The sequence below is a fragment of the Sciurus carolinensis genome, chromosome 11 (assembly GCF_902686445.1).
Source record: "Sciurus carolinensis chromosome 11, mSciCar1.2, whole genome shotgun sequence".
Classification (NCBI taxonomy): domain Eukaryota; kingdom Metazoa; phylum Chordata; class Mammalia; order Rodentia; family Sciuridae; genus Sciurus; species Sciurus carolinensis.
Window position 1 is genome coordinate 125922518 of NC_062223.1, and position 25285 is coordinate 125947802.

A 25285-nucleotide genomic window follows, 5' to 3' on the forward strand; every position below is an offset into this window, starting at 1 on the left:
CTCCTCCCAGAGAAAAGACTGAAAGTACAGGGCGCCGATCTTCCGTTCTCCCTTTTGCTTTTTTTCCCCCCTCCGTAGTTTGCTGCCCCAAACGCCTTCTTCCTTTTATAAGATGCAGTGTTGGGACTCCCATTCCTGATCTGCAAGGACTGTCTCTGATTTCAGTTACGGGACGGCTGGGAAGATGAACATCTGTGTGGGATGTTAGTCTTAAAAATGCCTTGGGATATACGTGTCATTCTTTAAGAATAAAGAAAATGCTGAGTTCTGAAAGAATGTCTTGAAAAAAACCAGTGAAACTGAAGTGACGATAGAAGGATAACAGGAGGTCTGCCTGGGAAGTTAAGAGAGTAGGAAGTGAATTGTTTAGGTCCTTTCTCTCCAAAAGATTGACAGAAGGGAGTCATATTGAGCATAAAACAAAGTTGAACAGATGGAACTAGCCTAAAGAAGACTTTAAGTTGAGTTTAAACTGTATGTGCTAGGTGGCTGACTCCATGAAGTTTCTTGAGCGACCCCTTGGAAGTGGAATTCTGGAAGTGAATCGGGCAATTAAATGCAGGACAGGTTGAAAAGGAAGGGGTTTGGTAGCAGGGAAACTAACTGGGATGCTTTGCAACTTTGTGATCAGTAATGAGGGTTGTGCTGCATTGGAGTGGTCTCTGCCCTACAGGTTACTGTTTTTTTTTTTTTTAATGCAGGTCAAGATATACTATTGGCAGCTACTGTTGATTTGTGAGTCTCACAAATATTTGTAAGATGGTTGAAGTGCATTGCGGACATGTTGGTGCTTCTTTTTGAATTGTCTTATTTCTGTCCGTTTTTAACCTGGAATAAAGATAGGGATAAATATATTTGTAAGGGATATGGAAAAAGGCTTGTGTGTTTTTGTGATAAGATAGATAGATACTCTGGATATAAATGTAGAGAACTCCAACGGAGATTGGGGAACAACCAGTATTTCCCCTTCTGTCGTTGTTTTTGTTTTCCCCCGTAAATTCACAGAGCATAGATTTATAAATTTTGAGAAAGTCCACCCTAAAAAATTACCTTTTTAATCTATATGATCCAGACCCAGCTTCTAATTTTATTAATATGTTGCACATAACTTGTTACTTAATTACATGCAGACCCTTTTTCCAAGGACCCTGAAATTTGGACATCAGAATTTAAATTCATATCATTACATTAATTACAAACCTGTTTCGTGTAGAGGACTTTTGTGTTTTGAGTGAAAATACTGGGAGAATCTTTCTGCCTTCACCTTTCCTTTTGGCATTCAAGAAATAATTCTTCAAAATTGGCATTCTGTGGCAGAAAACAAAAGAAAGAACCAACTCATATGTCATTGCTTGTTGACACACAGCTTGTGTTCTTCAGTTTTAGGTTAGCCCAAGACACATACCTTAGTGCCTGGAGAATAAAAACTTTAGTTACTTTTTTCTGGAGAAGGAACTTTTGTTTCCCTTTTTGTTCTTCTTTTCTCTCTCTCTCTTGTTGAAACTTTGTAAGAAGAATTTAAGGAATTCGAAGTTTTTGTTATTACTTTACTAACTTCAGCCAACTTGGGTACAGAAGGTACAACTTCCTTAAGTATTTCTCCTATGAGGCTAGGCACTTAGTGAGCTAATATATGCAAATATTCTGCCGGTCTTTCCTTTTTTTTATTGTAAACAAATGGGATACATGTTGTTTCTCTGTTTGTACATGGCGTAAAGGCATGCCATTTGTGTAATCATAAATTTACATAGGGTAATGTTGTTTTATTCATTCTGGTTTTTTTTCCCTTTCCCCCCACCCCTCCCACCCCTCTTTTCCCTCTATACAGTCCTTCCTTCCTCCATTCTTGCCCCCCTCCCTAACCCTAACACTAATCCCTCCCACCCCCCATTATGTGTCATCATCCACTTATTAGCGATATCATTCGTCCTTTGTTTTATTTTGAGATTGGCTTATCTCACTTAGCATGATATTCTCCAGTTTCATCCATTTGCCTGCAAATGCCATAATTTTATCATTCTTTATGGATGAGTAATATTCCATTGTATATATATACCACAGTTTCTTTATCCATTCATCAATTGAAGGACATCTAGGTTGGTTCCACAATCTGGCTATTGTGAACTGAGCAGCTATGAACATTGATGTGGCTGTATCTCTGTAATATGCTGATTTTAAGTCCTTTGGGTATAGGCCAAGGAGTGGGATAGCTGGTGTCTTTCCTTTTTTCTGATTGGGGATTGAACCCAGGAGTGCTCTACTACCAAGCTATATCATCAGCCTATTTTACTCTAAGACAGGTCTTGCAGAGTTGCTGAGTCTGGCCTCAATCTTGTACTCTTTCTGCCTTAGCCTCCTAAACAGCTGGGAGTACAAGTGTGCTGCCCTGCCCAGCATCCTTTTTAAAATCTCTATTGCTCCTTCCTCTTCCTTATTCAGTTGATGATATTTTAGGCATTCGTTTTTCTACTTCTGCACCAGTCTCACCTTGTCTTTTTGGTTGGGGACTACCCTCGTCTGAACTGTTTTCTCAGTACGGGGAAGGAAATTCTATTAATGGGTCTTCATTCTTATGATGTCTAGTTCTGTTCAAACATGGTGTATTTATGTAGATTTTGATTTATCACCATATGTGCACTCAAAATAAGTAAATAAAGAAGAACTTCTTTTTAAGACTGTTTCTCACCCTGTGCAAGAAGAAGGACTACTGATAAAGGAACTTGAATATAAGGTTGATTAATGGCATCAAGTTAAATGGCAACCCCTCAAATAGTGATTTGCTAGTTGTAGATTAACCAGAGATCACATTTCCCCTATGAGCAGAAAGCACTTGGACATTGTTTTATGGTTTTAAAGAGATTAAAAGAAACAATTAGCAGGAACTCTCTGGAGGTGTTCTTGAAAATACAGTCCTTGGGAGTCAGGAGATCTGGGGACTAGTCCCAGTTCAGCTGTTGTGAACTTAAATCATTTTTTAAGTATTTTTTAGTTGTCAATGAATTTTTTTTTTTATTTATTCATTTGTATGTGGTACTGAGTATTGAACCCAGGGTTTCATACATGCCAGGCAAGCACTCTACCACTGAGCCACTACTCCAGCCCCGAACAAATAATTTTGGTTTCAGTTTCGTCACTTAAAAAGTTTAAGAACTTTAAAACTGTAAGCTTCTCTTCTGTGAAGATTTTCCAGTGACACTTCAGTGTTTCTCTTTTGACTTTAACAAGTGGAATTTCTTTCAGACTTACCTTGAATGCATTTAGCATTGACACAGAAAATCTGAATTCTGTTTGTGTCTCCCAAATTTAACTTTATGCCACTTAGTTAATATTTATATTCGGAGTTTACTTCATTTAATTGTGTTGAAATAATCAAGATTTTCTAATGGGGCATGAGAGTGGTTACATATAGAAAAAAATATTAGGGAGGGCACAGCTCAATGGAGAGCACAGGGTTATCATGTAGAAGGTCCTGGGTTCAATCCCCTGCACTGAAAAAAAAAAAAATTAGAGGGGCTGGGGAGATAGCTCAGTTGGTAGAGTGCTTGCCTTGTAAGCACAAGGCCCTGGGTTCGATCTCCAGCACCAAAAAAAAAAAAAAAAAAAATAAATAAATTAGAATATTAAATCTGTAACATGTAATATCTCTCATAATTTTATTTAGCTTTGACTAATGATCAGGTCAAGTCTAACTTAAACCAGTGCTTCCCAGCCTTTTTTAATTTCACAACACATATGGAAATAATTGTTTTATCACTGGGGAAAGCTGGAAGTAACCCATAGAAGGCAACTGGCCTGGAAACTTTGGCAGTCCACAGGCCTCATTTGGCAACACCGAGGCTAAGGAGATACATCCCTACCCTGAGACCTGTCTAACCATTTGGAAGGTCAGCTTTGCACATTCAAGGTCTTTGCCCCAAACTCTGCTTGACTATGAATAGGAACTACATCATTGGTTATTTTTGTTAAATCGTTCTCTAATCTTAATTTTGTGTTTATGTACCTTTCTACTCTTGGCTAGTTTATATTCAAAGATCATACTTATCTTTACACAGTGACCTTTCTAAAAGTATGTGAATGATAGTTAACTGATGAAGAGATGGGAAATGCTTTTGCTATAAATGTTTTGATGCTGTTAGGGTGTGAGCAATCTTGGTCTGCCTATTTAAAGATAAAGACTATCCAGAGTCAAAGATCACCATGCAAGGGAATATGTGAATTTCTTTGAATGGTTTATTTCATGCTTTCTTTTATTAAAGTAATAGTTTTTTAAAAAAGAGAGAGAGTGGGAAGAAATAATTTTTAGCTTGTTTTCCAAATATGTAAATATCATAGTTTTTTCTGTAGTCTTTTTTAATGGCCTTTTTTTTTTTTCATTTGTGCATATAAAGAAGTAGAGAAGGTACTCTTAACAAACCTCCTTATACCCATCAGCCAACTTCTACAATTGACCAAAACAGTGCCAATCTTGATCTATAACCCACACCCTACCTTTATTTCCCAGATGGTTTTAACTCAAATTCCACACATTTTATATGTGAATACTTCAGTATCCATATGTAAAAGATAAGGATTTGTTTTCAACATAACCATGATGTGATTATCACACCTTAATAATAAATGTATTCCTTAATATCATCAAGTAACCAGTAAATGCATGGATTTCTTGTTTGCCCCCCTCCTCCTTTTTTCCCCTTTAATTGTTGAAGAGTTTGAATTGACATTCAAGGAAGATCCACACACGATGCATACACTTTTGGTTAGAATAATAAAACCCAATAGGCATATAGAAGAGACATGTTTGTAACTCTTGCTAGTGATAGAGCATAGTGGCTAAGAGCTTGCACTTTGAAGTCTGGCAGACTGGGTTTCAGATCCTAGCTCTGCCACTTGCTAACTGTGTAACCTTATGAAGGTTACTTATCCTCTCTCACATTAGCATTTTAATTTGGGGAGAGGGTGTGGGAGATGGAATCTAGGGCCTTCCACAAGCAAAGCATGTGCTTTACCACTGAGCTATACCACCCCTCCCCTCAAGCCCACCTTAGTATTTTTAAATTGTAGAATGTGAGTGATCTACTTTCAGACTAGGAGAGGATTGAGTGAGTTAATGCATATTAAAGCACTTTTGTAGATTCTAGCACATTGTCAATAAATATTGGCTATTCCTAGTAGATAATGCACCAGGTACATAAATATTTGCTAGATAAATCATAAATGGACTAAGAGTCAAGTGATAAGGAACTTAGTTTATTTCTGGCACTTAGGTGATTTGCTTCAAAGGTTTGGACCTTAAATTTCTCACCCAGAAAAGGTGGTGGATTGAACAGCAAGATGATCCTGAAATTCTAGTGCTTATTGAAAGTAAAGAGCTCATTATTTAGAAAGTTCATGAACTTTGATAAAAGATATGTTTACATTGGGGGTCTTGTCATTTACAAGCACATACGCTTTCTAACCTCAGTTTGTTATGTAAAATGAAATTAGTAATACCTAATAAGATAGTTGTGATGAGCAACAAGATAAATACATGTGGTGCCTAGCATGTAGTAGATATTCACATTATTAGTATATAAATAGATAATAATTAGTGTATTATTATCATGAATACAGGTCATTACATTAGCACACATTTTCAAAACTGTAAAGAGCTGTGTATTTAGCTGGGTGCGGTGGCACAAGCCTGTCATCCCAGCAGCATGGGAGGCTGAGATGGGAGGATTTCGAGGTCAAAGCCAGCCTCAGAAAAGAGAGGCACTAAGCAACTCAGTGAGACCCTGTCTCTAAATAAAATACAAAATAGGACTAGGGATGTGGCTTAGTGGTTGAGTGCCCCCTGAGTTCAATCCCCCATACCAAAAAAAAAAAGAGCTGTGTATTTTAAGGCATTATGTAAATAAAGAGGATTAAGGTAGTAATATGGGAAAAATGAATATATACTTGAAGGGTGAACATGGTTTCCAGAACATGAATAGTGGAAAATTGAGGAACTATGTAACCATGTGGTTGAATAAAAACCAGAAGGTATCAAGACCTAGAAAAATCAGAGAAATATTTGTGACATATGGTTACTTAAGTAGGATAAAACTATTTTCTTCATCATTTGAATATTTGAACATGAGTAAGTTAAAGATGTGAATCTTAGTGTTTTCATTGTTAATTATGGACACATACTGTCGTGTTTCTCCTACTGATACTGTTAATCTGATGATAAATTCCACTAGGTATTGTTAGGCAAACTGAACTGTGAACCGATTTACAACTAGATCCATGCAGAGTTTACTAATCCCAATGTGCATTTCTCCAACTTGCTTGATGATAAAAATCACAAGGGCCAGGCATGGTGGTTCACACACCTGTAATCCCATCGACTCAGGAAGCTGAGGCAGGAGAATCACGTATTTAAGACCAATCTAGCAACTTAGTGAAACTGTCTCAAAATAAAAAATAAAAAGGACTGGGGTGTAACTCAGTGGTAAAGTGCTCCTGAAGTCCAATTCTTAGTATTTAAAAAAACAAAACAACAACAAAAAAGCCCACTGCTGTAGAGATTTTGATTCAGAAAATGCCAAATTGGAACACAGGAATCAATTTCCCTCCCTCTCACCTGTCCTAAAAAGCACTCTGAGGACCTGGGCTGAGTTCTTTTCACTTAGTGTCAGACAGAAGGTAAGATTATCTAAATAATCTAAAAAGAGACACGGCCAATTTTAAATATTGCTATTTTTCCCTTTTTTATTTTGTCTGCCTTTAAAAATTAATAAAAGTAATTCATGTAGAAGATTTTAAAAGTCCAATAGTACTGAAAGACTTACATTAAAAAAAAAAAAAAAAAAAAAAAACACCTCTTCCCTCTCTCCCTAACCTTATAGTTCTGTTCTTTAGAGGCAGCCAGTCAATTTTTTTGCCCTTTCCTTTGGCATGATCTTCGTATTTCTAAATCATTTGATACATTATTGATTATTTTCTCCTTCTTGTTGGGCCTGTGGAGTTCCTATACTTCATCCACCTGACCACTTTCCTACCTTTCCCCACCCTCTTCCCTGTAAAAGAGTTAAATTGTCATCTTTGGCTAACACAGGCAACTTTTGTGTGTTTATATTGTTGCCAAATATTGTTCATTGTTGAGCCAGATGACCTGATAACAGCTGTTCCTCCAGTTTAAGTTGGCCTGCAACTACCTGCGACTGTTTTTCATGTACCTACTGTTAATTTTTTCCCAAGCGTGCTAACATATTTGTCACATTCTTATCACTAACATTGTCTGTGTAAGGGATGGAAACCACGCCGGACACAGGAAATCACATAAGGGAGTTTATTAAGCAAATAGTGTGTCTCCCTGCAGGGTAAGAGAGAAAATGAGAGGAAAAGAAAGGGAAAGAGAAAGGGCGCGCGCTAGAGAGAGTGTGAAAGCCAGGAGGATAGAGAAAGTGAGGAGGACAGACAGAAGAATGAGAAAAGATGGCAGGGTAGCTATAGTAAACAGTTGAATTCTGCCGGGCTAACAGGGGACCAATATCGGAGAAGGATACTTGCAAGCTGACTGATGAACCAATAGCTATCTAGGATGTTCACAGATTGACAAGTGGTTGGGAGGCGGGGAAAATGGCTGCAACAAAAAGGACGGGGGGGGGGGGGGGGGGGGGGGCGGGGGCAGCTTTATACATTACAGTCTGCACATGTACCACCTTGTTTGTTTATTGAAGCACTGCCTCTTCCTCCTCCCAGCTTTACTGTTCCTCTAAGGCACTACTGCCCAAGTGTCCTAGAACCACCCTGCCCTTCTCTCACCTCCTTCCTGTGAGGGAACCAGGTCTTCCTCTCTCTGAGCTTTCTCCTTATTTTCTTGAAGCACATATTCCAGTCATTTGCTGACAAGTATTTAAATGACTTTGTTTTGCCCACACACTTGTTTGATATTTCATCAAGTTATAGAACTCAAAGTTTGAAATAAATTTCCTTCAGAGCATTGAAGATATTACAGTACTGTTTTCTGGTGTTCATAATTGCTTTAGAGGCCTAGTGATTTACACTTTTTTATGTGACCTTATTCTGTTTTCTTTTCTCCCTCCTTGGAAGCTTTGAGGACATTCTCTGTCCTTGATGTTCTGCAGTTTCAGGATGGTGTACCATGGTACAGGTCTTTCCTCATCTCTTGTGCTGTGTTATTGTGTTTCATTCCTTCCTTCCTTCATGTTCTTCCCTTCTGGGACATTTCCTTGTACCAGTCATTTCTCTGACTTTTCTCCCATCTTTCTTTCTTCCTTTTTTTTTTTTCTTTTGCCTTTTTTATGATACTTATTCTTGTGACACAAATTGATAGGCTCACATTTGTGGGTTTTTAGTTTTCCTCTGCTGTCTGCATTGACTCCATTTCCTCTAGGTGATAGGGAGGCTTTCCACCTGTACTTCTTTGCCTGAATCTTGCCTCAGGTATCCAACAACTTGCTCCCTCAGCTCCTTCAAGGGCATAAAGTCACCTCAGTAAGGTGTCTTCTATTTAAAAGTTCAGGCGCCCATTTCTCTTTCCTGCTTCGTTTTTCTCAGGAACATTTATCATTTAGCACACTTGTCTCCCTCACTACTACAATATAAAATCCACAAGGACAGGAATTTTGTTTCGTTTCATTCACTGCTTATAACTCTAGATCTAGAATCTACTTGGTAGATTCTTAATGATTTAGGAATGAATAAACTCTTCCATGAATGATTTCTTCATAGGTTTAATGATCCTAGCTGTTTGTTCCTTTAGTTTGCTTTGTTTTTGTTAGGAGTGAAATACAATGTGATGTCTTGGATGATGGGCATTACTGTAGGGCAATTGGCATGTATGGATTTTGTGCATGTGTTTGTACAGATGTATGTCGTTACTGGTATTTCTTGAGCTAACAAGGTTTTGGTTGCCAGGGCAAGGACAGGGCTTGAGCTGCCATTCCGTATGCACTTTTTGGCTTAATATGTATATTTTCAGATTTTGGTTCCTTTTTCTCTAGACTTCTGGATTTGGAGTTAGGTAAAATACATGAGATAGTTTTGTGGTTTAGCAGGGGGTGAAGAGAATTGTACTTTAAATAGAGACTTCATGCCAATCTAGGTTTTCAGGTCTGCATTTAAAGCTTTCTGTCCATCTGCAGAAATTTGTTGAAATATCCTTCAACTGCTGAAGTCTTAGCTCCTATTCCCTCATTCTTAGTTTTATACCTTTAAAAAAAAGATCTTTTGTCATTTTGATGGTGGTACTTGAAAAGAGTAAGAGGTAAATTCTTATCAGCCTGGCAGAGTGCCTGAAATCCCAGTGGCTCAGGAGGCTGAGGAAGGAGGATCGCAAGTTCAAAGCTAGCCTCAGCAACTTAGGGAGGTGCTAAGCAACTTAGCTAGACCCTGCTTCTAAATAAAACATAAGAGGACTGAGGGTGTGACTCAGTAGTTAAGCACCCATGGGTTCAATCTCAGGTACCAAAATAAATAAATAGAGAGGTGAATTCTTTTTTTTTTTTTTTTTTTTTTTTTTTTTTTTTGCGGTGCTGGGGATCAAACCCAGGGCCTTGGGCATACAAGACAAGCACTCTACCAACTGAGCTATCTCCCCAGCCCGAGAGGTGAATTCTTAACAATAGAAGTTACCAAGTTTTTATTCTAAGTTTCATGGAAGGCAGCAGCATGATAATTACCTATAAATCAAGCAAGAAGAAGTAAACTACTCATAAATTTCCTTTGTACTTTTTGGAAGCTCATCCTTTAGCTTATTTATCTTCAAGTACATTAAGGGTCAGCCTTGCCTTTTTAACTCTCTGCCTAAGGAGCAGTTTGAGATCTGTTGCCAGAATTTGGTGGTTCACTGCAGTGCTACAGATTCCATGGGAATCCTGTCCAGAGGGTGGCCTGGGGAACCAGTAGTACTCCACTGTCTTTGTCCCAGGTTCCTACTCATTCCAGTGCCTCACATTCCCCAGCCACCAGAAAAGTGCTGATGCTTTCTTTGTTTTTTTTTTTTTTTTTTTTAATTGTAAACAAATGGGATACATGTTGTTTTTCTGTTTGTACATGGTGTAAAGGCATACCATTTGTGTAATCCTAAATTTACATAGGGTAATGTTGTTTGATTCATTCTGTTATTTTTTTCCCTTCCTTCCCACCCCTCCCACCCCTCTTTTCCCTCTATACAGTCCTTCCTTTCTCCATTCTTGCCCCCCTCCCTAACCCTAACTCTAACCCTCACACTAATCCCTCCCACCCCCCATTATGTGTCATCATCCACTTATTAGCGATATCATTCGTCCTTTGGTTTTTTGAGATTGGCTTATCTCACTTAGCATGATATTCTCCAGTTGCTTTCTTTGTTTTGTGGAAGCAGGTAATACTGTGCTTTTGTGTGTGTGTGTGTGTGTGTGTGTGTGTGTGTGCGCGCGCGCGCACGCGTGCACCTCCTGGACCTTGTGCATCCTAGGTAGGTGCTGTACAGTTGAGCAGCACACCTAGCACCAACCACTACTGCTCATGTGATGAGTCCACAAACTGCTTGAGAATTTTAAGTTAATTTTTGTTAAGACACTAAGGTAGATGGAAGGGGAAGAATTGGGAAAAAGACACTAAGAAAGGGAACTTAACATGTAAGAAGATTTATAGTGTGAAGCAGGGGCACACTGTAATGAAGTATTCTTTTGATCAATAGGAACCTGAACCCAGGATGCACGGACTGCTTCTGAGAAGTCTCTCCTTATAAACCAAAATGTTTAGTCGTTATCTCCGGGTGGAAGATGGGGTGATTTTCATTTTGTTCTTGCCTTATTCATTTATTTTATTTGCAGGCCTGGGGATTGAACCCTCCACCTCTTGCGTGCTAAGCAAGCCCTCTGTCAGTGAACCATATCCCAGCCCTTTCATTTTGCTCTCTGCTTAACTGGACTTCACATATTTCCTGCAGTACCTAAATGGTCTCTGTTCTTTTCCAACCAGGGAAGAAAGATGCTCTCTTTCCAGGATGAAGTGTCTGTGCTCCCTAGAAGCCCTCCCTTGTCTTCCTTTGAACCTTTTTTGTTGTCGTCGTTCTTTTTAGATATTCATGACAGCAGAGTGTATTTTGACAAATTAAACATACATGGAGTATAACTTTCCATTCTTATTGTACATGATGTGGCATTATACTGGTTGTGTATTCATATGCATATAGAAAAGTTATGTCTGATTCATTCTACTGTCCTTCCCATCCCCCTCCCTTCCCTTCATTCCCCTTGTGATTTCCCAGTGAACTTCTGTACTTCCCTAGGCCCTTCCTTTGTTGTGTGTTAGCTTCCACATATCAAAGAGCACACTCCACCTTTGGTTTTTTGGAATTGGCTTATTTCACTTAGCATGATAATCTCTAGTTCCATCCATTTGCTGGCAAATGCCATAATGTCATTCTTCTTTATGGCTGAGTAATATTCCATTGTGTATATGTACCACATTTTCTTCATCCATTCATCTGTTGAAGGGCTCCTAGGTTGATTCCATGTCTTAGCTATTGTGAATAGAGCTGCTATAAACATTGATGTTCCACTGACCTCTTTATGAAAGAGATCAGAGCTCTTTATTAAAGTATATTTTTAGGTTCCCCTAACCTGCTTTTCTCTCATGAATTTTTTTTCCTCAGTTATTTTAACTGACCATTTTAACTGATGTTTTCCACTCAAGCAGTGCTTTGAGAGCTCTCTTCTAACTTAGAACTCGGTGCACTTTGTGACAGATAACACCTTCCTCCTTGGAGCTTTGAGATTCTTGTTTCAAATCTAACCAGTGCTTTCAACTCTTGACTCATTTACATATCAAAGAGAATATTGAATTTTCAATTAATTTGTTAGGAAAAAAAATAACCGACCAAGAATATCATGCTAAGTTAAGGTTACACATTTAGACACTTTTCTAGGTTCCCTTTTGTTCTTTCTCTTGTTCTGAAAGGATTATTGGAACTGGATCTACAGAATATGCTTAATGGTGCATTCCTCATGTATAGGACAGTTTTTTTCAAAATCAGTGATGTTTAGGTTGGTTCTTGAACCAGAAGGAAGGAAATAATTGCCCATAATCTTATCACCCAAGAATTATTTCTGCCATTCAGAGATTTATAAAACACGATAAGGAGCAGGTTATTGAACTATATTTCGACCTCAAAGAACTGTAAGTATTGAAGGGCTAACTGATACTTTAAAGTAGGTATATCATGGACCTGAAACACAACAGAGATCTGAGCTGAGTCTCTAGCAGTCGGTTGATATTTTATACCATAAGAGTAATGGTTTAAGGAAGGGAGTGATGTGAAGTAAATAAATAGGGAGAGCCCTGAGGACCTTCAACTTTTAGCAAATGGGCAAAGGAAGATCTTCCACAAGAGAGTAATAGGAAAGCCAGGAAAACATGAGAATTGACTTCAGTGTCAGTTGCTCCCAGGAGGTAAAGGAAGAATAATACCAACAATTTCCCTAAATTTTGCCTCAAGGTTATTTACCTTCCTTAATGTTTTCTTTGCTTCACTAACAGCACAAGTGTTAATCTAGTATCTTTGTGCCTATTAAACTTGGTTCAAACTTATTCTAAGTACTTTTTTACAGTTCTCTTTAAAGGAGTACTTTTAAAGGTATGGCCCATTGTTTACTCATCTTTGATGAGACAGTATTTCCTTGGGTCTTAACAACATGAACTCTGGACTCAGTGTCCCATATCTACTGTGTCATAGCTGGGCAACCTTTAGCAAGCTGCTTCATAAATCTGTGCCTCAGATACATTATCTACAGTATTCATGATATGTGATGATAATAGAGTGTCTTGCAGGAGAGTGAATGTGCAGTATAGAAAACAGAGCCTGGCTTATTGTAAATTCTGGGTAGTGTTTGGGGGAGGTGAGCTAGATGCGGTAATGTTATATTCTTAACACAATACCTGACATTTAGTAATATTTGAACATGAAAATTCAACAACTTGTATCTAATATGATTTCTGTCATTTAAAACTCTACAGACAGTACAGAATATAATCATGGTCAGACCATAAGAAAACCACAAAGTAGATGTGGACAGAATTAAGTGCAAGTAGCTTCATTTCATAACACACATAGGTAGACTTTAAGCAAAAGTATTCTATAATCTTAATTTCTTTTCATGTAGTTGGGAAGCAAAAACCTGAAAGATAAAAGATTCACCTAGGACTGGGGGTACAGCTCAATGGTAGAGCACTTGCCTAGCATGCCCAAAGCCCTAGGTTGAATCCCCAGTACTACCAAAAAAAAAATTAAATTCCTCCAAAACAGTTAAGCATTTTTATGTGCAGGGATGAACATTAGCCTCAAGCAGGTGAGTGAATGGGTGATGGATGTCACCCTCAGAAGGTATTTGTTTAACATGAAAGGGAATCATATAACCTTACTACCCATCTGATTTTTAACGGCTCAAAAAATTAGGCATATCAATTGATCTAAACTAACTTTTTTTTTTTCTGTGCCGAGGATTTAACCCAGGACCTCTTACATGTCAGGTGGGCACACTACCACTGAGCCACATCCCCAGCCCTCAGTTGATGTCTTAGTTTTTAACACATGGTAGGTGCATACTCATTGGATCAGCAAATATTAACAGTTTCTACACTGTGTAAACACTGACTGTAATAGAAACTGGGATGGGACTGAGGATAGGATTATCAGTAAGACAGATACTGTACTTGTACTAAAAGAACTTTATTTATTTTTATTTTTTTTCTTTTTGGTACTTGGGATTGAACCCAGGGGCATTCTACCACTGAGCTACATCCCCAGCTCTTTTTATTTTGAAACAAGGTCTCACTAAGTTATCTGAGACTGTCCTCAGACTTGATGATACTAACTGGCTCAGCTTCCCAAATTGCTGAGATTACGAATGTGTACCACTTTGCCTGGCTTAAAAGAGTTTTTATTCTTGTGGGAGAAGACGTTGACTGCAAGTATGAAGGAATGCAACTAAAGAACTGAAGTGTAGATGAGGCACTTGGGTGAAGGGAATGGAAAACAGGCTACAGACAGGAATAGTTAAACTGAAATGAACCTGGTGAGGGAGCCCTGTTTTGCTTGATCATGCCAGGTTTTGTAGGTATGATGAGTAGTTTAACATTATTAAACACAGTAAGAAGCCCTGGAACAAGTTTAAACCATGACTTAATCCCCCTTTTGCTACTCCCTAAACTTTTCCTTTTCTCTGTAAAGTACTTCAGATAGATTTGTAAAATAAAAACTAAATTTTTTAGTCCTGTTGAGTCATTTGCTAGGGGTTTAAGAAACCACCCATTAAATCAGGTACAGTGCCACACATCTGTAATCCCAGTAATTTGGGAGATTGAGGCAGGAAGATCACAAGTTTGAGACCCAACTTGGGCAACTTAGCAAGACCCTGGCTCAAAATAAAAAGGGCTGGAAATATTGCTCAGTGGTAGAGCACTTTGCCTAACATGTGCAAGACCCTAGGTTCAGTCCCCAGTAATCCCCACCCCAATCCACCCTTAATAAGTTTACATCTTAGATATCTGAAACTTGAATTACAGAAATAAAGCAATTTATATATAAAATGTTAAATTAGTGCAAGAGATGGTCTAGAAACTGAAAGTTTGAAATCCTTTTGTCTGCTGAAGCAGATTTCCTTCACTCTTATGAACATGAGCATATCTGAAAAATGATAGTCTGAGTGTTAATTTACTGTATCTACAATTTTCCCATTTGTGCCATTGAAAAACTAAAATAGCGTTTATGGTCTTGGTCCTTATTGTATTAAAAGCAGTAATAGGATGTTTATTTCTTTCTTTTTGTAGTTGTTGTTTGAGATAGGGTCTTGCTATGTTGCGTAGGCTAGTCTTAAACTCCTGGGTTTAAGTGATCTTCCTGCCTCAACCTCCCAAGTAGCTGGTACTGCAGGTGCACACTACCATGCCTGGTTAGCAGAGTGTTTCTTTATATTGAAAATGCTTTCTTTGTTTCATAAGAAATTTCTTTCTTGTAATGCTAATTATGAGCAATATCCTTGATTTGAGTTCACGAAATAAATATTTCAATGACTCCCAGGTGCTAGGAATTATTCTGTGATACATCTCTAAACTAAACAAACAAGAGATTCATGTCTTTAAGGAGCTTACATTCTAGTCAGAGAAGGCAATTATCAAATATAAGCATAATTAGTATGGTTATTGTAGTACTAATAAATAAAATTGGAAGCTGGTCATGGTGGTGCATGACTGTAAGCCCAACATCTCTAGGAGGCTGAGACAGGAGGATCACAAGTTTAGTCAACCTCAGCAACTTAGGAAGGCCATTGCAAAAAAAGGGCTGGGAATATGTGTTGGTGGTTAAGCACCCCTAGGTTCTTATGGTATGGTGGGAGTGGTATATACTATGAAAAGTGGAAGAATTAACATGTGGTGGGGAGGAGAGTATGTGCAATCCATTTTAAATTTTAAATAGGATGGTTAGGGTAGCATTAAATCACTGGGTGTAACTTGTGGAAAAGCTTAGAAACCTGAGCATTCTGGACAGAAGAAACAGGCAATACAAAGAAAGCCTTCAAGGCCACAGAGTAGCAGACCTATAGAAGAGCCTATAGAAGAGCCATGTTTAGCTTCTATAGACCTATAGAAGAGCCATGTATAGGCCAGTGTGGCTGGAGGGAGGAATATGTCAGCTTTCTAGGAATGAGTTTCTCTCAGTCAGTTTGAAAAAGTTCATACATGCCAAAACCTGAATGATTAAGCAGAGAACTTTCATTCCATGAATGTTCTACAGATGGTAATCAAGAAACCTACACACACTCATGTTTTAACTTGAATTAGGTAATTCCAAAGTACTGCAAAGTTTCTTGAATTCAATTAACAGGACTGCTGAACAAACAGATCTCTTTTTCTCTGAATAAAAGACTAAAGTTGGATCACATTCTTATGGACCTAGCATTTAGTAAAAACTAAAGATTGTATCATTTCAATTTATAGCTTTCCAGGTTAGAAGCCAGAAGACTTCGTTTTACAGGAAAGGATAGTAAAGGTACCAAGTGCACTTATCTCTAAGAGAGGTGTGACAGGTTGAAGATTGGGTTCAGATTTTTTTTTTTTTTTTTTTTTTTGCAGGGGGATGCTGGGGTTCAAACCCAGGGCCTTGTGCTTCTACTCAAGCTATCTCCCCAGCCCTGGGTTCAGTTTTAAGAGCAGGTGTTATCACGTCCCTGGTTTGTTTCTACATAACCAGCGCAAAACCATTTTTAAATTTTTATTTGGTGATTCACATCTTCTGTTCTTTGAGTCAGTGAAGTTTTCCATGTGTACCTTGAGGTTCTAGTCTTAAATTAGGCATACTACTTTCATAAGGGTCTAATCAATGACCAGTATAGTAAAATGTTACCAAAGTTGTGTGCATATCAAGTGTATCCTGTAGGTATAGCTGTCCAGCATCACTTTTATTTCAGATGTAAAAAGAACAGAACCATGCTGTATTACATGCATGTATGAATATGTCAGAATGAACCCAATATTATGTATAACTATAATACACTAATAAAAATCTTAAAGTACTTTTTTAAAATTAAACCACACTCATAGCACATTCCTGTAATTCTAACAACTTGGGACATTAGGCAGGAGGATCATCAGCTTTGGCAACTTCAAGACCTGTCTCAAAATAAAATTTTTAAAAGGGACTGGGAATGTAGCTTAATAGTAGAGTACTTGCTTAGTATGTGCAAAGCCCTGGGTTCAATTTCCAGTACTGGGTGGACTGTGCTTAGTTTATCCAGTGAGCATAGTTTATTCCATCCATATTTGCCCACAGCTTTTTTTTTTTCTTTCCCTTGTTATTCTGAATTTTTGTTTTATAACCACAGTATCCTTTTGTACTTTTAAAAACTTGTACTTGATTCCTTTCCCAGTTTGTCATGATGGTTACATATTGGAGTAGTTTTATATTGGAATCCATGCCATGGATTGTCATTCATTGTTTCTCATTGTTTTCCATGAGGTTGAACCTGAGATAAGATTACTAAGGAAAATATTCAGAAGCATGGTCTTTGACTTTCTGAGGCAAAACATGGTAAAAAAAAATAATAATAATAAAGAAAGAAAAGGAAGAAAAAGTACAAGTTCATATAACTGCCCATTGGAAGGGCCCTTAAGAAATTTAGCAGACCTTTTCTCTCCTTGAGTAAAAAACGCATAGAAATCTCCCCCAAATCTAGTAGTTTGTCCTCCTTTTCTTTAAAAGGAAATGTGACAACCTCTTTTGGGCCCCCAGTTCCATTGCTTTTCTTAGTAGAAAGGTCAGAAGCCTAGCATTTAGTAGACATTAACAGCTTGAAGCTGTTAAGTAACAAAATTAAGAGAGAATAATTGCATTCAAAACAAGCTTATTATTAAATCCCTCTTTATTGGGTATTTTGATAACTGCTTTAATTGTTATTAAAAACCTATGATGAGTATTTATTTTTTTATTCATTATATCTTTTAAAATAGTATGCACTTGACTATAAACTCAACAGTAATCTTGTAATGATTGGACTTGACAGACTTGATTTTTTGGGTGTATGTGTATCTTAATATTGTAGAACATTTTATTTTCCTTTTAGTTAATTCTAACAACAATGTAAAACAGACCTACTTTCTATCTTTGTTATTCTTCTGGCCTTGGTTTTGCTGTTAATGGGTTTGGTTCCCATACCTACAATGTGAGAACCTCCAAGTCAGTGAATTTACTTAATCACTACAGACATTGAACTATACTTGAAAGTTTTTATTCATAAAATTGACTAAGTTTTTTTTTATTATTTAAAAAATTTTTTAAACTTTTTATTTTAAATTATTTTTAAAATTTCCATGTATTAAGTCAGAATCCTCAAGGAAGTGAAAATTAGGTTAGGATATACTTAACATTTTGGTATTTTTTATGACAGAAAAGTCTTTCCATCATTAAGACTGGTCAAATTTCAATCAAAAATAATTACCCTGTGTGCATATATGATTACACGATTGTTGTAATTCTACATTGTGTACAACCAGAAGAATGAGAAGTAATACTTCGTTTATGTATGATATGTCAAAATGCATTCTATTGTCATGTGTAACTAATTAGAAGAAATTTTTTAAAAAGGACTGGTCAAATTTCAACTCATAAAGATATCCTCTGTAATGGTAGCATCTCCTGGGATTCTCCAGACTTACAGGGATCTGCATTTGTAGGCAGCATTTTGTGTTTACTCTGTCAGCATGAAAAGTAAGCTGTCAAGGTTATCAACATACATAACTCATGTTATTTTAAAGGAATTTAATTTTTTTCTTTCTTTCTTTTTTTTTGGTACAAGGGATCAAACTCAGGGTCTCAAGGAATTTAATTTTTAAGCGTTCACTAGAACATAAAATCTTGCCCTTAAAGATTTATGTATTTCACTTTTAATGAATAACTTGTCATTTGTGATGGAATTGTTTGTAAGGTTATACTGCTTGGTACATGGAAAATATTTTGATTGAGTTAAATACTCTTAAAGTCTCCTTCCTTAGCAACGTGTGTCATTGTTTGCAGGATATATCTTCTCAGAAGTTTCACAGGAGGGAAAGCAGTGACAAACAAAGAAGTTGTCATTCTTCGCACGGTAAAAATGTCATTTCCAATCACCAACTTCTAATTCAAGAATTCCATTATTCCTTCCTTAAATAATTTTTTTTCTTAAATATGATGTCTTATTTTGGCTTTTAATTGAGAATAATCAACATAAACATTATCTGAGCTCATGAGCCTGAAATACTAGTATGACTTGGATATTGAATTAAATGATTTACTAGAGTTTGGGTCTCATTCCTTTTTGGTTTTATTTATTTATTTTACAGCGGGGCGGGGTGGTGATTACTGGTGATCATACTAAGGGTTACTCCGCCTCTGAGCTTTTCCCCAGTCTTTTTTATTTCGAGACAGGAGCTTCCTGTTTCTGAAGCTGGCCTTGAACTTGTAATCCTCCTGCCTCAGCCTCCCTATTTGCTAGAATTACAGGTGTGTGCCACTATGCTCATACTGGGTCTCAGTCCTTAAGTTCTTTCACAAACCCTACTTCTGGTGAGGCTCTTCTTCTCACATTGTTCATTTGTGGATCGTTGTTTGCTGGCAAATGCCAAGAATGGAGACAGAAAGCTAACATTATCAGTGACTATGGTAAAAAAAATTTTCAAGAAATGAGTCTGATATAGATCTTATCCATAGAAAGTCAAGGCTGTCAGGCACACTTAAGATAAAAGTAGGAGCTAACTGAATTAGCTGTGGGTAGAGAAAATATTTCAAGCTCAAATTATCAGAGTACTCAGCTCAGTTTTTCGGCATACTCAGAGGAATCAAATCTCTGCACAGATAGACAAAATTTCTATCTTTGTGCCTTGGGAGAAGGAAATGGTAAATTTGCTTTTATACACTGATAGGAAAAGCTGCAGTCTACATTATGAACTGAATTATCAATACCAAGCAAAATGATTTATTCAGTTTGTTCATTGTCAACAACTTGAGTCTTCTTTTGTAGTACCTTACTCTGAATATCTTTTCCTTCCTCCCTTCCCCCATAGCTGCTAAAAACCAGATGTGTTGGAATTAGTCCAAAAGCCACAGTTGGAGGGTTAGGGTTTCATCTCAAGTCATAAGATGACTATCTTTTTTCTTTAAAAAAAATGAAGTTAACCCCCATCTGTGTTCATGTTAGAGAAATAAGCCATTCTTTATTCCAGTCACTTTTAACTAGAGGGAGAAAAGCTTGCTTTTTTTAAAAGCAAGAAATGTACCATTCTCTCAAGCTAGTCATTTGTGATGCTAAAAAAAAAAAATTTTTAACTTTTCACTCCATTCAATTTATTCCATCTGCCAGTCTACCACAGTGTATTGTGCCAAGTTCCTTCTGGCATGTCACTTGGTTGAACTGAATACTATACACTGGAAGCACAGGAGAAACACATGTGAGAATGAGGAAAACCAACCAGGAGAGCTCACTCAATTTCTAACTGGGGAGAAAATCCAGATTTTGTCCTTGGTCAAGCAAGAGCTTCTGGAATTCTCTCTGATGGTTTCAGATCTTCAGGTCCTTCAGTACATTCAAATTTAATCTCATTCTTTCCATTTTGTCTTTACTCTTTTCTTTCTTATTGAATTTTTCCCTAAAAGACTCAACCTTGATCTTTTTTTCCCCCATATACCAGATATAGATTCTATTTCTTACCAAGTTGACAGGTTTAAAGTATAAAAGTGTTCTATCTTATATGAAGATGTTAGCCTTCAAAAATCTGTTACTTTGTTCAGTGTCTACCAACTATTTAATTTTTATTTTGCTGTATTCTGTTAGCCTTAATGGATTTCTCAATGGCTTAATAGTCATTGGAGTAATGAAGACACTGCCACAGGTAAAGAGCATGTAGCTTATTAAAACTGTTGAAGGGCTGGGGAGATAGCTCAGCTGGTAGAGTGCTTTCCTCACAAGCACAAGGCCCTGAGTTCGATCCCCAGTACCCCCCCCCAAAAAAAAAAAAAACAAAACTGTTGAATCTGTGTGCTATTTTAAATGGTGTTCTTTACAGATCTAATCGTGGTATGCGGTGTTTGTTTCAGAAACTGGATGGCTTCTACAGGGAGCCAGGCCTCTGATATAGACGAGCTTTTTGGATTCTTCAGTGATGGCGCACCCCCCACGAAAAAACCCAGGTAAACAAAAGAAGGAGGAACAGAGTAAATTACCATTAGTGGGAGGTAAAGAAAAATCATGAACTTATTCTGCATTCCAGGTGTTTTCACTAATCAGTATTGACCTTCATTTTTTAAATTTATTTTATTTTGGATTTGATTTTTTATCAAAAGTAATAAACATATATAGGGTTCACAATGCTCTATCCCTCAGAGATAATCACTTCTAAATTTTTTGTTTCTTGTGATACTGACATCGGTATATTTAAATATTATATGTGCATTGATAATATTTTAGTTTTTTCCAATTATGGAAGATAATGATTCTGTTTGCTCTCATCTCCTCCCCCACATTGCTGCCCCACATGCTTCCTCCTTTTCCTCCCAGTATGTTTATATTAACAATGTTCGGTTCAACCAGTTTTTAATATTTATATTATTATGACTGTATAAATAGTATTCATAACTGAGCCTATTAATGTGTTGGGGTATTTCCTTTCTTGCCTGTTTTTTTTCCTCCTCTGTGTTGTTAAAGATTACCTCATTTTGTTGGTTTGCTTTGTTTTCTGGGTACATTTCAGTCTTATCTACAGACATTATAACAGAAGAAGAAATCTCCTAGACATGCTAAAAAACCATCAGTAACTTGCTAATTGAATGTATTTTAGGAATTCTTCCCTCTGGACTCAATTCCATTCTGAAAAGTTATTTTCCAGGTCTACTGCATGTTAATATTGACCATTTCTGTTTCCCATCATCCCAAGCAATCCTTTATATCTCTCCTATATTGGATCTTATTTCCTATATCTCATGTCTTGTTTGTTGGTATACTCCTTCATTTCACTGATGCATACCCTTATGTAACTTTCATAGTAAGGATTCATAGGAGATAATTTTTTGAGACATTAAGTGTCTTTATCATATGTTTACATTTATTTGATGTTATGACAGGTAGGAAGTAATTTTTATTAGAGTTTTGAAAGTATCACTCATTCTCTGCTAATGTCTAAATATTCCTGCCAAAATAATCACTCTTTTCTAAAGGTTGCCAGTTCTTTGTGTTATGTGACATCTTTTTTCTTTGCTCATTAGAAACTTGTAAAGATTATTGTAATCTCAGTAACTTCAAATTTCATGTGATACATCTTTATGTAAGTCTAGACCTTGGGTGGCTCTTTTGAGCTTCTTCACTTTGAAGAAATTGTCTTATGTTACTTACTTGATACTTTCCATTATAATTTTTCCTCTGTTCAACTCTTATTATTCAGTTATTGGACCTTCTGGATTGAGTCTTGAGTTCTCTTATTTTTTTAATACTTTTTTTAGTTGTCGATGGATCTTTATTTTATTTATTCATATGTGGTGTTGAGAATCGAACCCAGTGCCTCACACATGCTAGGCAAGTGTTCTCCCACTGAGCTGCAACCCCAGCCCAAGTTCTCTTATTTTTTCTTGATTTTTTTTTTTCTTCCCAGTACTGGAGATTGAACCCAGGGCCTAATACATGATGCTAATACATGGAACTTGTTTTTCCAGATTTTTTTGGTCAGTGGTTTTGATATGGATCATAAAAATCCCCTCTTAGGTTTGTTGGTTTTGTTTGGGGTTTTTTGTTTTGTTTTGTCTTGCTTTGGTTTTTGGTTTTTGCCACCAGGGATTGAACCCAGGGTTACTTAATCACTGAGCCACATCCTCTGCCCTTTTTTATTTTTTATTTTGAGACAGATTCTCACCTTGCTAAGTTTCTGAGACTGGCCTTGAGCTTGCAGTCCTCCTGCCTCAGCCTCCTGAGTGTGCCCCCCCCACCCCAGCGCCCAGCCCAGTGGTAACATCTGTTAACAACAGGGAGGAGTCTTACAATCAAGAGTCTTGAGAAATATAGCTTTAAATATAACAGATTGCTTGCCAAAGAACATAACATCCTGTTGACTTGAGATAGGTCAGGGCCAGAATTGCCTTAGGTAAATTGCTTTTTAGAGTAAAGTGTGTGGTGAAAATCAAAGGGAGATCAGTAGAAGAAAGGGAAGTAAGGAGAGAGAGGGGAAGAACTGGAGAGTGAGAGTGGCCAAATTATATTGTATTGTGTGCATATACAAATATGTAACAATACATCAGGTCACTATGCACAACTATAATGTACCAATTAAAAAAAGTGGAGAGAGAAAACAAATAAACTTGGGTTGGGCAACACAGTAGGCCTCTGCTATAGAGTTTACCCCTCAACTTCTTCCTACTGCTCATGTCTGTCTGTTGTCCATCAAAAGTCCTGATTGTTCTCCCCAATCCCCAGTTAATCACTATTTGCTGTTCTTGTGAATTCTTCCCTAGGTTTCTCTACATGTGTATGTGGATTTGTGTATAGTTCTCTATCTTGATTCCTTTAACTGAAATTCATATTTCATCATTGCTTCTAATATCTATTATCAGTCTTTTCTAGTAGAAAAAACTTTTCTTGAGACCAGGGATTTTATTTTGTACATAAGTACATCTCTAATGCCTATCATATTGTCTGGTATTTACAAGTTTTTCCTGATTTTGAGTGACAGAATGCAAGAGCTAGGGGTAGGGAAGAAATTTCGAGATGTTTCCCCAAAACCACATTTTCCAGACTTTCAAAGTACAGTTCCTTTCTTGGGTTCTGCTGAAATGCTGATCCTATTTCTATTCATTTTATTATTTGGGAGAAAATGATTGGGAAAGGCAGTCTCTAGAATGAAAGGGAAGTAAGGAACAGAAACAAAAATTTGTTCCCATGCTATCTCACATGTGCTTTGGAACATATCTGTCTGTGTTTCTCATGGTAAGAAAGGAATGTTTTTCAGTTTTTGTCATAGCCTTTTATTTTCCTTTCCTTCTTGCTCCCCCACACTTTTTCTTTTTTTCTTGCCTTTTTTTTTTTTTTTTTTTTGTCTAGGGATATATAAACAAAACTGAGATCAGATTTGCCCTCATACTTGGCTGTCTAGCTCATGCTCAGTTTTATATTCATAATGTTTACAAAATTTATAATTCAGTTTTTTATTGACTTCCATCTCCTGTTTTAACATTTCTCCACAATAGGAATTTAATTTGTATGGGTTATCCTCTCTCTAGAACATAAATCAAAGATATTCTTTTGAAATTTAATATTAGTTTAAAATATAACTTGGCAGAACTGAGCTGAGTTGTAATACATTTGGGCCTTTTCCTAATATTAGTGGGTATTCTTGGTTGAGAGGACTATGAAGGAGAAAATTCATTTTTAAGATTTATTTTTAGGATTCCTGGACAGATTTATTTTCCTTAAGCACTTTGTTTTTCAGTAGGCACTGGCACAGTATTCTGGTCTTTTGTTTAAGTGTCAGAAATGTATTTGGCATCTTCGCAGCTATAAAAGTTAGAGCTGAAAATCTTTTACATAGTGATAGCTGACGGTAGCTTTAGTAGTCAGGGTCTTTCCTGTGCTTCATATCTATTGGAGACGCCAATCCCCTTGTGTATTTTGCTTTTTCAGGAAGCTACTTCCAAGCTTAAAAACAAAGAAGCCTCGGGAACTTGTGCTGGTGATTGGAACAGGCATAAGTGCTGCAGTTGCTCCTCAGGTTCCAGCCTTAAAATCCTGGAAGGGGTTAATTCAGGCCTTACTGGATGCTGCCATTGATTTTGATCTTCTAGAAGATGAGGAGAGCAAAAAGTTTCAGAAATGTCTCCATGAAGACAAGAACCTTGTCCATGTTGCCCATGACCTTATTCAGAAACTCTCTCCTGTGAGTATCCTATATATCGTGGCATTTGAAATTTCCTCAATCCATGACCAGCATGCAGAATGTAATAGGGGTATTCATTTTATAACTTGTAGATTTGGCTCTTCTGCAAAATGTCTATTTATGGACCCTATTCAGGGTAATTATCTTGACCCCATTTCCACTGTGTGCTTGTGTGTGGGTATGTGATGTTGAGACCTTTATTTGTACCAAAATGAGGTTACTGTCCCAATATCACTATATTTTGAATTTTATTTTTCTGTTCTTACCATTATAAAAGTTGTATTCTCTAGGAACATGAGAAAAATTAGAAATAATTCTTACCATTTTTATGGATGAAGCAAAATCAATTTTTAATGTTCTTTTTAGAGACAGGAACTCAAAATATTTATAAGGAATTTTATTTTGTTTTATCAAACTGAGTTGGATAAAAGGCCTCGTTGTCTTGCTTTGCCTTAAAAATTTCTTAAAAATCAGTACTCAGTCAAAATATATTTGGAAATAATACAGTAGCCAAAGCATGTTCTAAATTTCCCTTTTCTTTTTGGCTGCTGGGAATCAAACCCAGGAGGACCTCACAGATATTTGTCAAACACTGTACCACAAACCTGCATCTCCATCCCTAAAGTTTTAAATTTTAATAAGTCAAATGTACCTTTAAACCAAACTCTTACTTATTAAAAAGTTAGCTATCATTGATGATTTCCATTCTCACCACCTGCCCTATGGCTATGGAAAAAAGTGTCCTTAAGAGTTAAAAAAAACAAGCATTTAAAAATAAATTCCTATTGGTTTATAACTTGTTACAGAACTTTAGGGCTTTTTACTTCCTCTTTTCATTTCCTTGGCCTTAATTGGGATAAGTTGTTACTTA

General features: G+C 37.0%; 1 protein-coding gene across 5 annotated transcripts in view; it reads left to right on the forward strand.

The window, feature by feature from the left end:
• Fam118b (family with sequence similarity 118 member B) overlaps positions 1 to 25285 on the forward strand; it is a 45218-nt gene that overhangs the window by 574 nt on the left and 19359 nt on the right. For 2 of the 5 annotated variants that reach the window (XM_047517602.1, XM_047517606.1), the window contains exons 2-4: positions 18542 to 18611; positions 20597 to 20689; positions 24162 to 24414. In XM_047517602.1, the coding sequence (XP_047373558.1) occupies positions 20604 to 20689; positions 24162 to 24414 (339 nt within the window). In that variant the 5' untranslated portion in view covers positions 18542 to 18611; positions 20597 to 20603. Of the gene's footprint in view, positions 1 to 709; positions 736 to 13548; positions 13568 to 18541; positions 18612 to 20596; positions 20690 to 24161; positions 24415 to 25285 lie in introns of those variants that run through there. The other 3 variants (XM_047517603.1, XM_047517604.1, XM_047517605.1) reach the window with 3 other exon arrangements.